The sequence below is a fragment of the Hemitrygon akajei genome, chromosome 9 (genome assembly GCF_048418815.1).
Source record: "Hemitrygon akajei chromosome 9, sHemAka1.3, whole genome shotgun sequence".
NCBI classification, from domain to species: Eukaryota; Metazoa; Chordata; class Chondrichthyes; order Myliobatiformes; family Dasyatidae; genus Hemitrygon; species Hemitrygon akajei.
In genome coordinates this window covers 95,322,452-95,339,465 of record NC_133132.1, presented here as the reverse complement: position 1 = coordinate 95,339,465, position 17,014 = coordinate 95,322,452, and the positions used below count along the sequence as shown (strand labels likewise).

At 37.8% G+C, this 17,014-nt stretch overlaps 1 protein-coding gene across 2 annotated transcripts in view; it reads left to right on the top strand.

The window, feature by feature from the left end:
• The window catches only part of prim2 (DNA primase subunit 2), a 252,834-nt gene extending 239,756 nt beyond the window's left edge, over positions 1-13,078 (top strand). The window contains exons 12-13 of one of the 2 annotated variants that reach the window (XM_073056525.1): positions 8,504-8,572; positions 11,580-13,078. In XM_073056525.1, the coding sequence (XP_072912626.1) occupies positions 8,504-8,572; positions 11,580-11,825 (315 nt within the window). In that variant the 3' untranslated portion in view covers positions 11,826-13,078. The remainder of the gene's footprint in view (positions 1-8,503; positions 8,573-11,579) is intronic. The other variant, XM_073056526.1, reaches the window with a different exon arrangement.
• The last annotated feature ends 3,936 nt before the right edge of the window (positions 13,079-17,014 follow it).

The window sequence follows — 17,014 nt, the reverse complement described above, 5'->3', positions numbered from 1 at the left end:
TGGAGGTTATTTTCTCTACAGTAATTTTCAACAAAGGGACTAATGTATCCACTCATGTACTCAGAAAAAAGCACTTGGGTATTCCAACCACTTGGATGTGAACAGAACACAGTAGGAAGTGTTTTCTGATCAACGCCTTTAAGTGCCCTCGGATTTTCTGAATGGTACACTACTGGAGGCTTAAGGACAGCATCACCAGTGGCATTAATAATAGGCATTACGGTAAACCTATCCTTTGATGCCTTGTGTCCCTTAGCCTGCTTTTCTTCTATCGAAATAAATGTCTTGCTCGGCAATTTTTTCCAATAAATTGCAGTTTCATCACAGTTAAACACTTGCTTACCATCTTCTGTAATTATTTTCTTCAGTTCTGCTGGGAACTTTTCGGCAGCTTCAGTATCAGCCGAAGCACTCTCCAGTAAACGTTAAACTATGAAGCTGCCCTCGCCTCAGAAACCAATCAAACCACCCATGACTACCTTTAAATTCCACTTTCACAACACTTCCATCACCATTGTCCAGTGCTTTCTGTTTCAGCTTATTAAAAAGACTGACTGATTTCTCCTTAGGTATAAGATAACTTAACGGAAACCACGCTTTGTACACCCATCAATCCACTCAAGCAGTAGACTTTCCATTTTATCCATTATTGGATGCCAACTAAGAGAGACCACTTTGCTACGAGCAGAGCCAATAGTAACATCGGCAGCTTTCAAAATTCTTTCTCTCTGTGTATAAATAGTGCGAATGGTGGATGCAGGCAAATTCAACACGTGGACAATGTCCTTACTTTGTTCACCATGATCGAAATGCTTAATTATGTCTAGTTTTATGTTAAGTTTAACACCCTTACGAGCTCTTTTAGGCTTTTCCAATACAGGTACCTTAGAACTCATCTTGTTAAAGGATGCAAAATAAATCGACATACAGTGAAGCACAGATGCTCACAGACACGTGTTTAAGTAATGGCGGCTAAATGCGGTTCTGGGGGAGGAGCTTGGCTGCTTTTTTCACGCACTGCCTTTCTTTGTAACAGTGAAAACACCTTCTGTTAGCAAAAACAGGTAACTAATGTAGGTCTTTCGTAACAGTGAGGTGTCGTAAAGTGAAAGTTCGAAAAACGGGGGACACCTGTAAAGGAAACCATTAAAATAAAACGAGAGAATTTTAACAGAGTCGAGGATCTTTCTCTAAGAACTGGAATTCAATTGTAAATGAGGTGGGACAGTGGAAACCTGATTGGATGAAGACTAACCAATCATGAGGGATAAGTGACAGGGATATGTATATCTCTGGACTAGACTTGCCTAGGCATCATCCTTAATGAAGATGGCAGAGTTTGTCATTAAAATGTTGGTAAAAATCAATACCTGTACCCAGATGGAAGCCCAAGAAGAGTTTAGTTCATCATATAGACTGGGAAAGCACTAGATCCTTTTTCATATGCTTGTTTATAATTTTTTATATAATCACCTTTTTGTGTGTAATTGTTCAATTAATTTTCAGTATATCTGATTCTGCATTGCTCTGGAAGTTTCTCTGCTGCTTTTGTCACACCACTGAACCTGAATATTTCATAGATCATTCCTTATCGCTGGAGTGTTTTGTTAGCTCTAGTCTGATCTGGTTTTTAGTAGAGGACGTCTATGACTTTGTTGATTTTCTTTCTTTGATTGTTCATCATTGCTGTAACATCTACTAATCGGTTGTTACCATCAAGATTTATGCCTCATTCTTGATTTCTGAAGAGCCTCTGGATCACAGTATCATGCAGGTTCAATGCCAAGAAGCTAAGAGTTTAAAGAAGACTAGAACTGCAGAGAACTTTATGAAGGGAATTCCAGAGACATGGCCTGGCTACATCTGACAGTGTGTATTAAAAAAGAATATGAAGATGCCCAGGAATGGCTTCAGTGCTATGGAAGAATACAGAGGTAGCCAAGGGAGAGACATTAGAGAGGATAGCTGGGGTGCCAAACAAGAATGAACACTTTAGAACACGGCCTTTGCTTAATTGAGAGAGGTTGTAGGTTAGTGACCCTGGGTGGATGATTGAATAGCAAGTTAGACTGTTGTGATAGAGCTTTGAGTTCAGAGACCAGCCATTTGTTCAGTGTAGATCAGTGATAGATAGATAGATAGATACTTTATTCATCCCCATGGGGAAATTCAACATTTTTTCAAAAGTCCCATACACTTGTTGTAGCAAAACTAATTACATACAATACTTAACTCAGTAAAAATATGATATGCATCTAAATCACTCTCTCAAAAAGCATTAATAATAGCTTTTAAAAAGTTCTTAAGTAGTTTACTTAAATACATTAAATACAATCAACCCCAGCACTTTAACATATCTTACTCCTGGCGGTTGAATTGTAAAGCCTAATGGCATTGGGGAGTATTGACCTCTTCATCCTGTCTGAGGAGCATTGCATTGATAGCAACCTGTCGCTGAAACTGCTTCTCTGTCTCTGGATGGTGCTATGTAGAGGATGTTCAGAGTTTTCCATAATTGACCGTAGCCTACTTAGCGCCCTTCGCTCAGCTACCGATGTTATACTGTCCAGTACTTTGCCCACGACAGAGCCCGCCTTCCTTACCAACTTATTAAGACGTGAGGCGTCCCTCTTCTTAATGCTGCCTCCCCAACACGCCACCACAAAGAAGAGGGCGCTCTCCACAACTGACCTATAGAACATCTTCAGCATCTCACTACAGACATTGAATGACGCCAACCTTCTAAGGAAGTACAGTCGACTCTGTGCCTTCCTGCACAAGGCATCTGTGTTGGCAGTTCAGTCTAGCTTCTCGTCTTACTGTACTCCCAGATACTTGTAGGTCTTAACCTGCTCCACACATTCTTCATTAATGATCACTGGCTCCATATGAGGCCTAGATCTCCTAAAGTCCACCACCATCTCCTTGGTCTTGGTGATATTGAGACGCAGGTAGTTTGAGTTGCACCATATCACAAAGTCCTGTATCAGTTTCCTATACTCCTCCTCCTGTCCATTCCTGACACACCCCACTATGGCAGATGATACATGTCATCTGTCCCAAGGACATGTCCAGGCTGCAGAATGTTCCTATCCGGCATGACAGAGTGAAGAGTGAGCCACCTCTCCTTCCTTATCTCCTTTGTAATGTTACCTGGACCACGTTCCTGAAACTGACTTCTGATCAGCAAGAGGTTGCACAGTGTGGCACTTCCCATCATAAATGATCAAACGGCCTCGAAAGTTTATAAAAGTGACCGATGTTCATAAACTTGACAGTGATTAAACATGTAATGATATGAAATTCTTAATACAAATAATTTGTACAATTAATACATCATAACCTAATAATGTTATACACATTGTAATTACATATTGCTCAGGGTCTGTACAAAATTGGCTGAAAACTATCTGAATTGGTCATCTGCATTGCAGTGGATGGATGGAGTCACATCTCAAGTTCTGTGGGCAGTTTTCCCAGCAGAACTGGAGCTTGCTTCCCTGCTGGCTTCCAAAACAGCAGCCAGAATGAATGCAGCGCGGATCTCTTGGTGAGATCACAACTTCCGCATTCGGAATCAGGTTCACTGACGTGTCATGAAGTTTGTTGTTTTATGGCAGCACTTTTTGGTGTTCCACTTGAAAGGGCCCTCTGAAGTGATTCTGATTATTACTAGCAAGCAAGTTACCCACCATCAGTCTATTGGTAACTGATGTAGGTGACTGTTCCAGCAACAAGTAATCTGAGCTCTGGAGTCAGGTAGTGCTACGGTGGAAGAAGTAAATGGAATCTGAATAATAATATGGCTACGTGAATCAAATCATATCTCTAAATAAAATCTTTTTTTGAAGAAAAGTGTATGTACACTCAGTGGCCACTTTAGGAAGTACAAATGTGCATTTACTCTTTAATGCAAATATTTAATCAGCCAATCATCTCATCAACTTAATGCATAAAAGCATGCAGATATAGTCAAGAGGTCCAGTTATTCAGACCAAACATCAGAATGGAGAAGAAATGTGATTGACTGACTGTGGAATGATCGTTGGTGGCCAGAGAGGGTGGTTTCAGTATCTTAGAAACTGCTAATCTCCTGGGATTTTTACGTACACCAATTTCTAGAGTTTACAGAGAATGGTTGAAAAAAAAACAAAGAAACATCCAGTGAGCGGCAGTTCTGTGGGCGAAAACACCTTGTTAATGACAGAGGTCAGACTGCTTGAAGTTGAGAGGAGGGTGTTTGGTAGTTGTGTGCAGAAAAGCATCTCTGAACGCACAACATATTGAGCTTTGAAGTGGATGGACTATAGCAGCAGAAGACCACGAATATACACTCAGTGGCCACTTTAAAAAGACCACTGAGTGTGTATATATACAGATTAGTAATTCCTAAAATTACCTAAAACATTGGTTCAGACCTTGGAAGCATGGCACATCTCACATTATGCCCCCTTAATTAGAGTTTATCTCAAGCCTTCTGTGGAGTCGGAAATAGAGCAAGCTTTTGATCTTATTGTGCTCTTTGATGAGTTCCTGGCTGATCCTATTTAATTTTATATTTCCAACTTTGTCCCTTTGATTTAGTTTGTTAAAAAAAATCTCTAATTGCATATATAGAATTAACAGCTGACCCAACATCACTTGCTATGTGAGGGCGAAAGTTCTCATCAAACCCTAAATCTCAGCAGCTATTTATCTTGGTTTTAAACTTGATTTATTTCTATTAAATCCATTGATGGTTTCACATTAAATTTTATCATTTTAGTGTAGCATAATTGCCCTAACTTCTGAACTGAATAGGAACTTAATGTACAAATGCTGCAACATGAAGCACAGAGGGGAGATTGTGGACGAGCTGTTATTTTGTGAGGTTAGCTGCAGAGTGCTACAAGTTCATGAATGATGTGTCTTATAATAAAGTCTTCATATCAGTTGTTATTTCAGCAACAAAATCAAGGGCAATACTTAAAGATGTGTAAAGTCTGATGAATTCCTACATTCATCAAAATAAGAGTCAACTTCAGTGCATTTAAATCGATTGTGTCAATCTGACTAGACAAGGGGAACCCCCATTTCGGATAGTTCCTGCATTATGGATCAGGCTTTGTTGTTGCTCTTTGTTGTGGCCTTCATGTATATAAAAAAAAGCCTACTACACAAATAAACTATATGCACTAATATCAGAAAGTTTGTGTGAGTCTTGTAAACGGCCAGCTGGAAGTGCTGGTGGCTTCTTCCCTGAAAATTCACATTGAAGATGGCAGTTATTATTACTGGGTTATATTTCCAACAGAATAATTATCATTTAAGTCAGGTTTACTCTGCAAGCACAATCAAATTTGGTTCCCAGTAGTGGGCTGCTGACAATGTTGCAGAATAAACTGAGACAGCTCCCAACTAATCTGGAGATGCAAACAGTTTTGAATTATAACTCTATCCCATACAAATCTGGAATTGTCCAAACCATTTTTCTTCTTACCACTTTAATTTTCTCCTCCAGTTTTCCCCTCTACACCACTAAAAGTGCAAAGTCTCATTCCAACACACAATGTTGGAGCCTTCTAAGTGTTACATTGTTAAGTTTTTACATTGTCTTATAAATTGCCAGCTTGTGGCCAGTAAATGATCACCAACTGAGTTCCTCCTAGTGTTACTCAGAGAAGGAGCAACGAGTTAACCAATTAAAACTTGTATTTACACAGCACCTTACATGCTCGGATTCACTTTTTTGGAATGTATTAATTATACAGTAACAAACTGGCATCTAATTTATGAACAGCAGGATCCCCACAGCATGGTAATGACTAAATAAGCTGTTTTAACAATGCAACTTTAAGTACCTTGGGGCAGAACACCACAGAAAATGTATTTGTTGTATGTACCTTCTAATAGTGACTATCCACTCTGTAATGTTCATCTGACTTAGTGGCCCTGATTTATTTATCTGATCTGATCAACCATTTTTGTTCGCAACCACCCCCCCCCCCAGCCAGCTCTTTCTAATTGCTTAAGTCTTATTACTGTAAACACATTAAACCACTTTTTATAATGCTGCTTACACCATTGTAAATAGATGCTGGCATTTATGTATTTGTGCCCATTTTATTCCATATCTGTACTAAAAACTTTATTGTTTTTTTCATTACATGTTGCAGCACAACATCACAGCAAAGTTCTAATACATGTAAATATATATGGTGAATAAAGTTGATTCTTGATCCTCAATCCTTTATATTTTATCCACAATACAGTGTCCTCAGTACTACTGTGGGAGCATCAGGTGAGAATGTGCTGAAGACACTGGAATAGGACTTGACTCTTAACATAGCTGAGAAATTATTGTTCATTCTTTCCCATTTCCTCTCCGTGGATGTACATGACCTCATTATTGTGATAAATGGGAATATTGTAAGACGTTTCGCATTCATGTACTGCCTTTGATGAAATAGCACTTTATTGGGAATTTCTGGATAACAATGCTAGCTTTACAGTCACAAATTGTTGGTGCAAACAAATCCATACTTTGAAGTTCAAAGTAAATATGTTAGCAAAGTACGTTTCTGTTACCATATCCCTACCCTAAGTTACTTGATTCTTGATGGTGATGGAGCAGAACGCTTTGCAAAGGCCAAATCAGTAAGCATTTCATTCATAGGAAGGAAAATTTGAAAGGAATTTAAAAAAGATTGATGTTACTGAATGCACGGGCCTTGCTCTCCTCATGAACGACAGTACTTATGGATGAAATCAGTTTTTTTGTTCTAAGTTCAAAGTAAATTTATTATCCAAGTGTATGTCAGTATATGTTACCATATAGTACCCTGAGATTCATTTTCTTGCAGGCATTCACAGCAGAACAAAGAATACAGAAAAAGTCACTGGAAAAACTACAAAAATTAATAACTCGTGCAAAAGAAAAGTACATAAATAATACTGAGGATATGAGTAGTAGAGTCCTTGAAAGTGAGTCCATGGGTGGTGGAATCAGTTCAGTAGTCACTTGTAGTCAGTCAAAATGGGGAGTTACATATGCTGCCTGTTAATTTATGTTTCGCGTTTGACCCCTTGTATAGGCAAACATAGTAGACGAACAGAAGCTCCTTTGTTTCTTCTGTAAGGATCTCTTTATTTTCCTTGTTCTTACAACACTGCCCTACAGCATATAATGAATAGTGTTTGAAATGACTGTTGACATTTATGTCTCCCTGTGTTTGTAGTCTAGAGGCTTTACGGGAATGTAATGCTCATGTCTTAATTTAGTGGCACAACTGCAGACCAAAAAGAGTCTTCAGGGCATTAGCATCACACAGAACAAGGGTGAGGTGTGAAATTTGTGTTATTTTAACTTCACTTTATTAAGCATAAAACAATAGCTGGTTTTATTCCCCTCATGGGCATGTGACATTCAGTCCTGTGATGGATTTTACCTGTTCAGCCTCTGAAAGAAAAAACAAACAGGTCAAACACTTAAATAATTTTGTGGCTTTAGGCATCTTTGTTGGAGAATACTTGCATTAAAATCTTCCTAGTTCATGTAAGGCAGCCACATTGAAGGAAATCACAGTTTCTGACTACACACGTGTACAAAACAACCTCAGTGTTTAGGCATTATCCTCTCACATTTACCCTCCATATAGCTTGTACATTGCCATGGAGAAGCAACATAAAGACTTTTACTCCCTTGGATGTAATAAATAAATAAATATAAATACAAATACAATAACTGTCAGAGGATGAAAATTGAATTGTTAACTGAACCTTTTCACAGCTGCTGTGCAGTTAAGTTTTAACAATGTAATTTGCTTTGATCTCCTGCTAAATGACATTGGCAGAGATACCTATCAATACCTATACATTGATAATCAGTGGTAGCTACCAGGTGTTAGAAATCCTTGCAGTGTTTGTATTTGATACAAATAAGAAACGTCAACAAATGTTCCAAAATTTCTAGGATTATATCCTCATTTCACCACTTTGGAGTGCATTTCAGTTTTGGAAAACAAATAGAAATTCTGTTACTTCAGTTCTCAACAACTGTTGGAGAAAACTGATCAGGATGGCACTTTATTTCAAGTAAATAGACTAAATTTATCATGAATCAGGAAAGAGTGAATAACAAGATGTTGATAATAGCTGCTTAGACTGGGACCGTTCATTATTCAGCGTCCATGTGAGTGACTTTATTCAAATCACTGGAATAACAGTAATCTCATACTGTTGTTATTCTATTTATCAGCCATCTGCACAAGATTAAACCTGCTAGTTGTTATTGGGCTGAATGGCCTAATTCTGTTCCTATGTCTTATGGTTGGATTTCAGTTAAGAGGTAGAGTGTGTTTGAATGATCTTGTGGGGAATACGTGTGTGTTTTTTTCTTACTGCTTGTGATTGCCACATTTACAAAGCCATTATGCAGTACTTAAATGCTTATTATTGCTGTGCATTACTCCGGGAACTGGATGAGCCAAGTTTTCTCAATGTCTCTCTTTTTTCTCCTCTACAGATTATGGATTTAGTCAAGGGAATGCATTACCAGCTGGCCTGTCAGAAATACTTTGAGCTAACCCACAATGTAAGGACATGTTTAATTTCAGCTGCAGAGTAATGAGAATGACTTTGTCAGCTTTGGGAAGTGACTGCAACTGGTGCATGAAAGTTAGAGTCTCAGAAGACGACTCGCATCTGTCATTAGCTGCCATCATTTGTTAATTTTTTATGGTTTTATTACTGAGGCACAATACCTTGCATTTGTATTTTGTAGCAATCTTTTGTAGTTTGCAATAGCCTACTTTTCTTGAGTGCGAGAAGGGAAAAATATGAATATGTAAAACCTGATTCATTAAATAGGCCAGTGTTTCCTTTCAATGAGTTAAAACCAGTTATCGCACTGTATATTGTCAGCTGAGATCACATTTTATCTTAAAAGATAATTAAATCACACGAGTCTTTTTGTTGGACCATTTATCAAAATGACAACTGTTTTATCAAGGCATTTTATGGAGTATTATCTCCTATTTCATCTTGAGCTGAACGTTAAAAACACAAATGTAACAATCCAAGATACCGTCAGAGGAAAAAGTTACGATAAAGAATCATGCATGAATCAAAACTTGCAGACAGTCAAGATGCTTGTTTAATATTTGAAATGATGCTTTGCCACGCAAGGATTCCAAATATTCACTTGTGGATTATTTGTCAAATTTATTATTGTAATTTTTTGTCTTCAGCCATTCAGAAGACTACAGTAAGGTAAAAAAGAATGTTAAAATGCACCCAAGGAAATAAAAGCACAATATACATTTAAAGTACAGCTCCAGTGGAATAAAACATCATGAGCCAATTTGATTGGAATCAAAGTTTAGCCACGAACTGTGGAACTGATTTAGAATAAGCAATCAGCACATTCGAAGTTCAAAGTAAATTTATTATCAAAGTATATATATGTCACCATATACTAACCTGAGATTCATTTTCATGTGGGCATTCATAGTAAATACAAAGAAACACATTAAAATCAATGAAAAAACTGCACACAGCAAAGGCGGACAAATAACCCATGTGCAAAAGACATCAAATTGTGAAAATATAAAAAAGAGAAAATAATATTAAACAATATTGAGTACGTGAGTTGTAGAGTCCTTCAAAGTGAGCCATGGAGTTAGAAGTAGGTTTTAGGATATGTCTTAAAGAAAATAACTTACTTCGAAATGCTAGATCATGTTGTTAGTAAAACTGCTACACAGCAAATAATATTGTTCACTCTTTTATTCCAGAAATTCCTCCCTCTCTTCATTCAGTATATTTAACCAATATTGTTTATGATGTGTAGTGATAAGTGGAAACAAATCACATTTGTATACGAGGGAAAGAATCCAGACTGCCAAAAAGGCTCTGCTTTGAATAGAGTCGTAGAGTGACAGTTTAAATCAGAACTAAACAAGCAGCATATCTAGAGTTTAAATTTCCCCACCCCTTCGGCCTGAGTCTCACTATGACTCTATTCAAAGAAGAGTCTTTTGAGTATTCTGGATTCTTTCGTAGGTGAACACAACTAAAATAGACTGGAATTGTTCATTTATTCTTTAATTTGCTGCCTGTGGGATCTTTAACACAAATATTTAATCTCACAACAATGTCCCTCCACTCCACTTCAATAGTAACTTGCTAATAAAGCATTTCCAAGATTCCTCAAACATTCTTTGCATTGTTACATAAACGATTTGCTTTACTGGAAATTACTGTTTTTGTTTTTGACAGTTTTAAACTGCAAGGTAAATTTACCTTGTTTAAGTTCAAAGTCAATTTATTATCTAAATTTGCATATGTCACCATCTCCACCCTAAGATTCATTTTTTATGGGCATTCACAGTAGAATTAATTAAAAACTACTCACAAAGACAGGCAAACAACCAATGTACAAAATAAGACAAACTGTGCAAATACAAATAAAAAACTAATTCTAACAATAAGTAAATCAGTAATAAATAATATTGAAAACATCTGTTGTAGAGTCCTTGAAAGCAAGTACATAATTTGTGGAATCAGTTTAGAGTTAAGGTGAATAAAGTTACCCACTCTGGTTCAAAAGCCAGAACGTTGAAGGGTAATAACTGTTCCTGAATCTGGTGGTGTGGGACTTCAAGGCTCATGTTTTTTAAGTATACTATTTCATCTGGAACATTCATCACTATCCTGTAACTATTTGGTGTAGCAAATCCATGAAAAAGCAAGTTTGATTGTTCCCTCAGTTGTGACTTGTTGAATGTTAGTAAATTTTAATATTTAAAATTTTAATATACTGAGTGGAAAACTAAAGAAATTTTAGCTTGTTAAAGCCATTTTCCATAATTTCATAAAATTATATTGCAAGCCTAATTATATTGCATTCATTATAATCAGAACTAGTAAATCTCCTTTTGTAATTTTGACAGAGGCTCCAATAGAGGAGCAGACTTGATGGGCTTAATACCCCATTTCTGCTTCTATGTCTTGTGATCTAATAGATAGATAGAGATAGATAGATACTTTATTCATCCCCATCGGGAAATTCAACTTTTTTCCAATGTCCCATACACTTGTTGTAGCAAAACTAATTACATACAATACTTAACTCAGTAAAAAATATGATATGCATCTAAATCACTATCTCAAAAAGCATTAATAATAGCTTTTAAAAAGTTCTTAAGTCCTGGCGGTTGAATTGTAAAGCCTAATGGCATTGGGGAGTATTGATCTCTTCATCCTGTCTGAGGAGCATTGCATCGATAGTAACCTGTCGCTGAAACTGCTTCTCTGTCTCTGGATGGTGCTATGTAGAGGATGTTCAGAGTTTTCCATAATTGACCGTAGCCTACTCAGCGCCCTTCGCTCAGCTACCGATGTTAAACTCTCCAGTACTTTGCCCACGTTTGTTTTCTTCATCAGTCTTTAAAATAACATTTTAAAATTGAGTTTTCTTCTTGCTTTACTAAAAATATTAAACTTTCAGCATAGAAATTGTTTATAATCTTTATACAACTAGCTTCCTGTGAAACTGTTACATACAATATGACTTATTTTTGTTTCTATCCATTTTGTAGATTGACGAAGTGGGGTTTTCTCTGAGTCATCCAAATCAGTATTTCATTGAGAGTCAGAAGCTTCTGAACAGCAGCCGAGATGTAAAGAAAGAGTCGAGCCAGCCAGAAAGCACCCAGCGTAGCCAGGGCAGCCAGCCTCAAAGAGAGGTGAACTCCAGTGTCTCCAAAACCACAAGCAAGACCGAGTTGACTAATATAGAGGGTATAAATATCGAAGAACTTCTCAGTGAAGAGTACATGGAATAATTGTTTATGAGATGGTTACCTAAAGAAATACACTGTTTCAGAACACTTTCTAAAGTGAATAGTTCACGCGCTTTTCCAATTTTATTTTCTTACATAAATGTGCAAATAAACTTAAAATAAAATGAATTCTGTCCAGAATAACTAAAAAGTAATATCTTTGTTCAAGTCCAGCAAAAAGAAATCCACGCACTGCCTTTCATTGTTACTTGTATCAGGTTCCTGGAAAGAAATACTATATGATTGATTTTGTCAATGGAGCATCATGAAAGTCAGACTAAAAAGATTTCATCTGAACTTATTCGAAATGTAATGTAAGGAATGTGTTATTATGTTGGTAACACCTTATTAAGGCTGTGTCACATCAGAGCCAAAACCTTCACGAGGCAATGGCTTTTCAGTATTCATTATAAGGGGTTGGTTTTTATTCCCCTGTAGCTATGTGAGCACTTTGATGTTGTACACCTGGGATCTTCTCTCTTTAACAAATCTACATTTTTGCATTCTTTTGTAAACAGGACTTGCAAATCTATTATCATTAGCAATTCTACAAATCATTGCATTGTAATGTGAAATGCTGTTTCTCATTGGCCATTAAATGTCAAGTATATTGAACATGCTACTATCATATCATGCTCCATCATTTATAATGGAGAGGGATATCGAGGTCTATTTGTTGTTCAAGATTTCATAATGTGGAGTAAGCAATACAAAATAAGTTATTACAGTGCTGGATTTTCATTAAAGCTTAACTGATATTCTCACCAGCTTTGAAGTACATCACATGTATCGCTTTATCTTCCATTTCATCTTGAGAAGAACGTTAAGGTGTTATTTCACAGTTTGGCTGCTTTGTACATTTGACTGAGGCCTGTGTGCAACATGATCTTGCAGTTTCATTTTACCCACCATTATGACAAAGCATTGGTGGTATTCTGTGTAGGAGAGATTATCACAATTGTGCCTGTTCAAAATTCAGATTGTATGCTGTCATTTCCAGTACACAGGTGTAAAGGAGAACAATCTAACTGTTACTCCAGATCTGATGAGTACAAAAAAACACAATATGATGAACAAAGAACATATTAATTTAAAAAGAAACACAATAAATATAAATATTTAAGTTAGCTTATATCACAGATTGATTGTGTGCCCATAAAGTGACACAGGGGACATGAGTGTCTGTACATAGGTGGTTCTGGCAGTAAATGATAACGTAGTGGTGGGTTGGGTTAGTGGGTGGAGGTGTTGATCAGCCATACTACTTGGTGAACATAACTTTTTGAGTCTGCTGGTCCTAGCGCGGATGCTACATAGCCTCCTACCTGATGGGAGTGAGACAAGCAGTCCATGAGCAGGGTGAGTAGGATCCTGACCGTTTTTTAGCAACCTTTTGTATATGCTTGTACCCCTGATGGCCAGTGATGTGTTGACCACTTTTGACTACCTGTTGTAGAGCCTTCCTGTCTGCCACAGTGCAGTTTCTGTGCTATGCAGTGATGCAGCGTGTGTGTGGCAAATAGATCTTAGCTGAGCTTGTGATAAAGTAAATCTAGTGGAGAGTGTTTTTTATTTTTGAGGACTGCCACCAATGGAATGATCTCTGGAGTTTATTTTGTGATCAAGGTTTTCTGATGAAGGATGTACAGTATTCTCTATGGAATAACTAGACCATTCAATCACCTTTGTGTGAAGCTTTCAACTTCAGTAAGAAAGAAATTAAACACAATCTTTCATGCACCATTTCCTGAGCTTTCTTCAAGATAAGCTCAAAGAATACTAGATGACAAATTATTAAGCATCCCTAATAGGCCTGGAATCTCCTGGCAGATGCCCTTTATGTCTGCAGCTGAGCATTATATACAGTATTTATAGAAAACCTATTAAAGTTGACAAGACATCAAAATGTGGATCTGAGTTTAATTCTGAGGTATATTTGTTCTAGTCCATTTTATTTGGCAGGAAGGAAGCATCAATAAATGCATGGATTACTGCTGAAAAATCAAATTGTGTGTCACTCTGCATAGCAGCTTTCAACAGACAAGTAGCATGAATATCTCTGTGGTTAATACTGTTTTGTTTAAGCCGAATTGCAATGATCAAAATGGACTTTTCTGTAAGCCTCAGAAGCCTATTCGTTATGGTCTTGTGCAGACAGATTAGGAAACTGAGGTTATGAATTATCACTGAGCTATAACAAAAGAAATTATGGAGAACAATTGGTGCCAGTACAATTTCTTTCTGCTAGGATTGAACTAGTTTATGATCTTGTAGAACTTAAATTATCCTTTTATAAAATGATCATTATTAGTTTGACTTCTTCAGTCTCCTCGTATATGTCAACTACTACATCTTTTGTATTGTAAATTGATGTTTTCTCTGACTTTCCTCGTTTTTATCATGATATGCTAAAAGATGTATAACACAGAACAGTACAGGCCACTTGGCCTGCGATCTGTCAATCCTTTAATTTACTCAAAGATCAAACTAACCCTTCCTTCTCACATAGACCTCAAATTCTCTTTCATTCATGTGCCTATTTAAGAATCTCTTAAATGTACCTGCATCTAAAAACACCCCTAGCAGTACATTCCATGCACCTACCACTATTTTTTTTTTTAAAAACTACCTCTGATATCCCCCCCCCCCCCTATACTTTCCTCCAAACACCTGAAGGTTATGCCCTCTTTTATAGCCATTTCCACTCTGAAGAAGTCTCTGGCTGTCCACTCTGTGTCTCTTATCATCTTTATTCAGATATATAAAGAGTAAAAGAGAGGTGAGAGTAGATATTGGATTGCTGGTAAATGACGCTAGAGTGATTAGTAACGGGACAAGGAGATGGCGGATGAACTAAAGAATTATTTTGCATCAGTCTTCATTATGGAAGTTTGAGTGTGGAAGTATGCTGGAAGTTCGAGTGTGTCGAGGAGCAGAAGTGAGTGCAGTTGCTATTAGTAGGAAGATTGTGCTTTGAAACCAAAGGTCTGAAGGTAGATAAATCACCTGGACCAGATGGATCACACCCCAGGGTTCAGAATGAGGTAGCTGAAGAGATTGTGGAGGCATTAGTAGTGATCTTTCAAGAATCAATAGATTCCAGCATGATTCCAGAGTCTGGAGAATTGCAAATGTCATGCCACACAGAAGAAAGGAAATTATTGGCCAGTTTGGAAGGTGTTGGAGTCAATTGTTAAAGATGAAGTTTTGGGGTACTTGGAGGCACATGACAAAATGGGCCATAGTCAGCATGGCTTCCTTAAGGAAAAATCTTGCCTGACAAATCTGTTGGAATTCTTTGAAGAAATAACAAGTAGGATAGGTAAAGGAGAATTGGTTGATGTTTTGTACTTGGATTTTCTGAAGATCTTTAACAAGGTGCTACACATGAAAGGCAACACGAGTGAATCTGCAGATGCTGGAAATAAATAAAAACACAAAATGCTGGCAGAACTCAGCAGGCCAGACAGCATCTATGGGAGGAGGTAGTCTACCTCCTCCCATAGATGCTGTCTGGCCTGCTGAGTTCTGCCAGCATTTTGTGTTTTTATTTGCTACACATGAAGCTGCTTTATAAGAGCCCAAGGTATTATAGGAAAGATTCTTGCATGGACAGAGCATTTGCTGATTGGCAGAAAGCAAAGAGTGGGAATAAAGTGATTCTTTTTGGATTGGCTGCCAGTGACTTGTGGTGTTCCACAGGGGTCTTGTACATCTCTGTCAAGTCTCTCATCCTCCTTCACTCCAAACAGAAAAGCTTTAGTTCACTCAACCTATCTTCATAAGACGTGTTCTCTAATCCAGGCAGCATCCAGTTAAATCTTCTCTGCACCCTCTATAAAGCTTTCATATCCTTCCTATACTGAGGTGATCAAAACTGAACACAATACTCTTAAGTGTGGTTCAACTGGAGTTTTATGGAGCTACGTTACTTGAATACAATCCTCTAACTAATGAAAGTCAACACACCATATGCTTTCATAACCACACTATTATTTGCACCCCAGCCCTCAGTTGCAGACCCCAGTCAGCTTGGATTGGCAACAACATCGACTTTGCAGTCTCCATCAGCACCAGTGCACCACAAGGCTGTGTGCTTAGCCACCTGCTCTGCGCTCTTTAGACTTATGACTGTGTGGCTAAACACAGCTCCAATGCTGTATTCAAGTTTGCTGACAACGCCACTGTTGGGAGCTGAATCAAAGGTGTTGACTAATCAGCATATGGGGGGAGATTGAAAATCTGGCTGAGTGGTGCCACAACAATAATCTCTCACTCAATGCCAGCAAGACCAAGGAGTAGATAACTGGCTTTAGGGGGAAACCAGAGGTCCATGAGCCACTCCTCATCAGATGACCAGAGGTGGTGAGGGTCAGCAACTTTAAATTCCTCAGTGTTATAATTTTGGAGGACCTGGGCCCAGTATATAAGTGCAATTACAAAGAAAGCACAGCAGCGCCTCTACTTCCTTAGGAGTTTATGAAGATTTAGCATAACATCTAAAACTTCGAAAAACTTCAAAAAGTATGTGGTGAAGAGTATATTGACTGGCTGCATCACAACCTGGTATAGAAACACCAATGCTCTTCAATGGAAAATACTGCAAAAAGAAGTGGATACAGCACAGTCTATCACAGGTAAAGCCCTCCCACTATTGCACACATCTACATGAAGTGTTGTCACAGGAAAGCAGCAGCCATCATCCAGATTCCCACCTCCCAGGTCATGCTCTCATCACACTGCTGCCATCAGGAAGAATGTACAGGAGCCTCAGGACCTACACCACCAGGTTTAGGAGCAGTTATTTCCCCTCAACCATCAGGCTCTTGAACCAAAGGGGATAACTTCACTTGCCCCATTAAATTGATGAGAAAATGATAGTAAAATTAATTCAACCATGAATGGCTTATCTACTCTTAAGGAAAAATAAAAAATGGTAATACGGTGGTTTGCTTGGAGAGTTAAGATAATTTTCTGCCCATGGAAACAGTAGAGACTACCTAATGAAATATATTTGAGAAACAGTGAAATGTTGTATAGCAGGGAAATAAAGTGTGAAGGCAGGTATGTGGAGTTGAATCCATGACCAGATCAGACATGATCTTACTGAATGACAGAGCAGACTTGATTGGCTAGCTGGCCGATTCCTCCTCTGATATGTGCAAGTTGAAAATGAAAACAGCAGCTTTGTG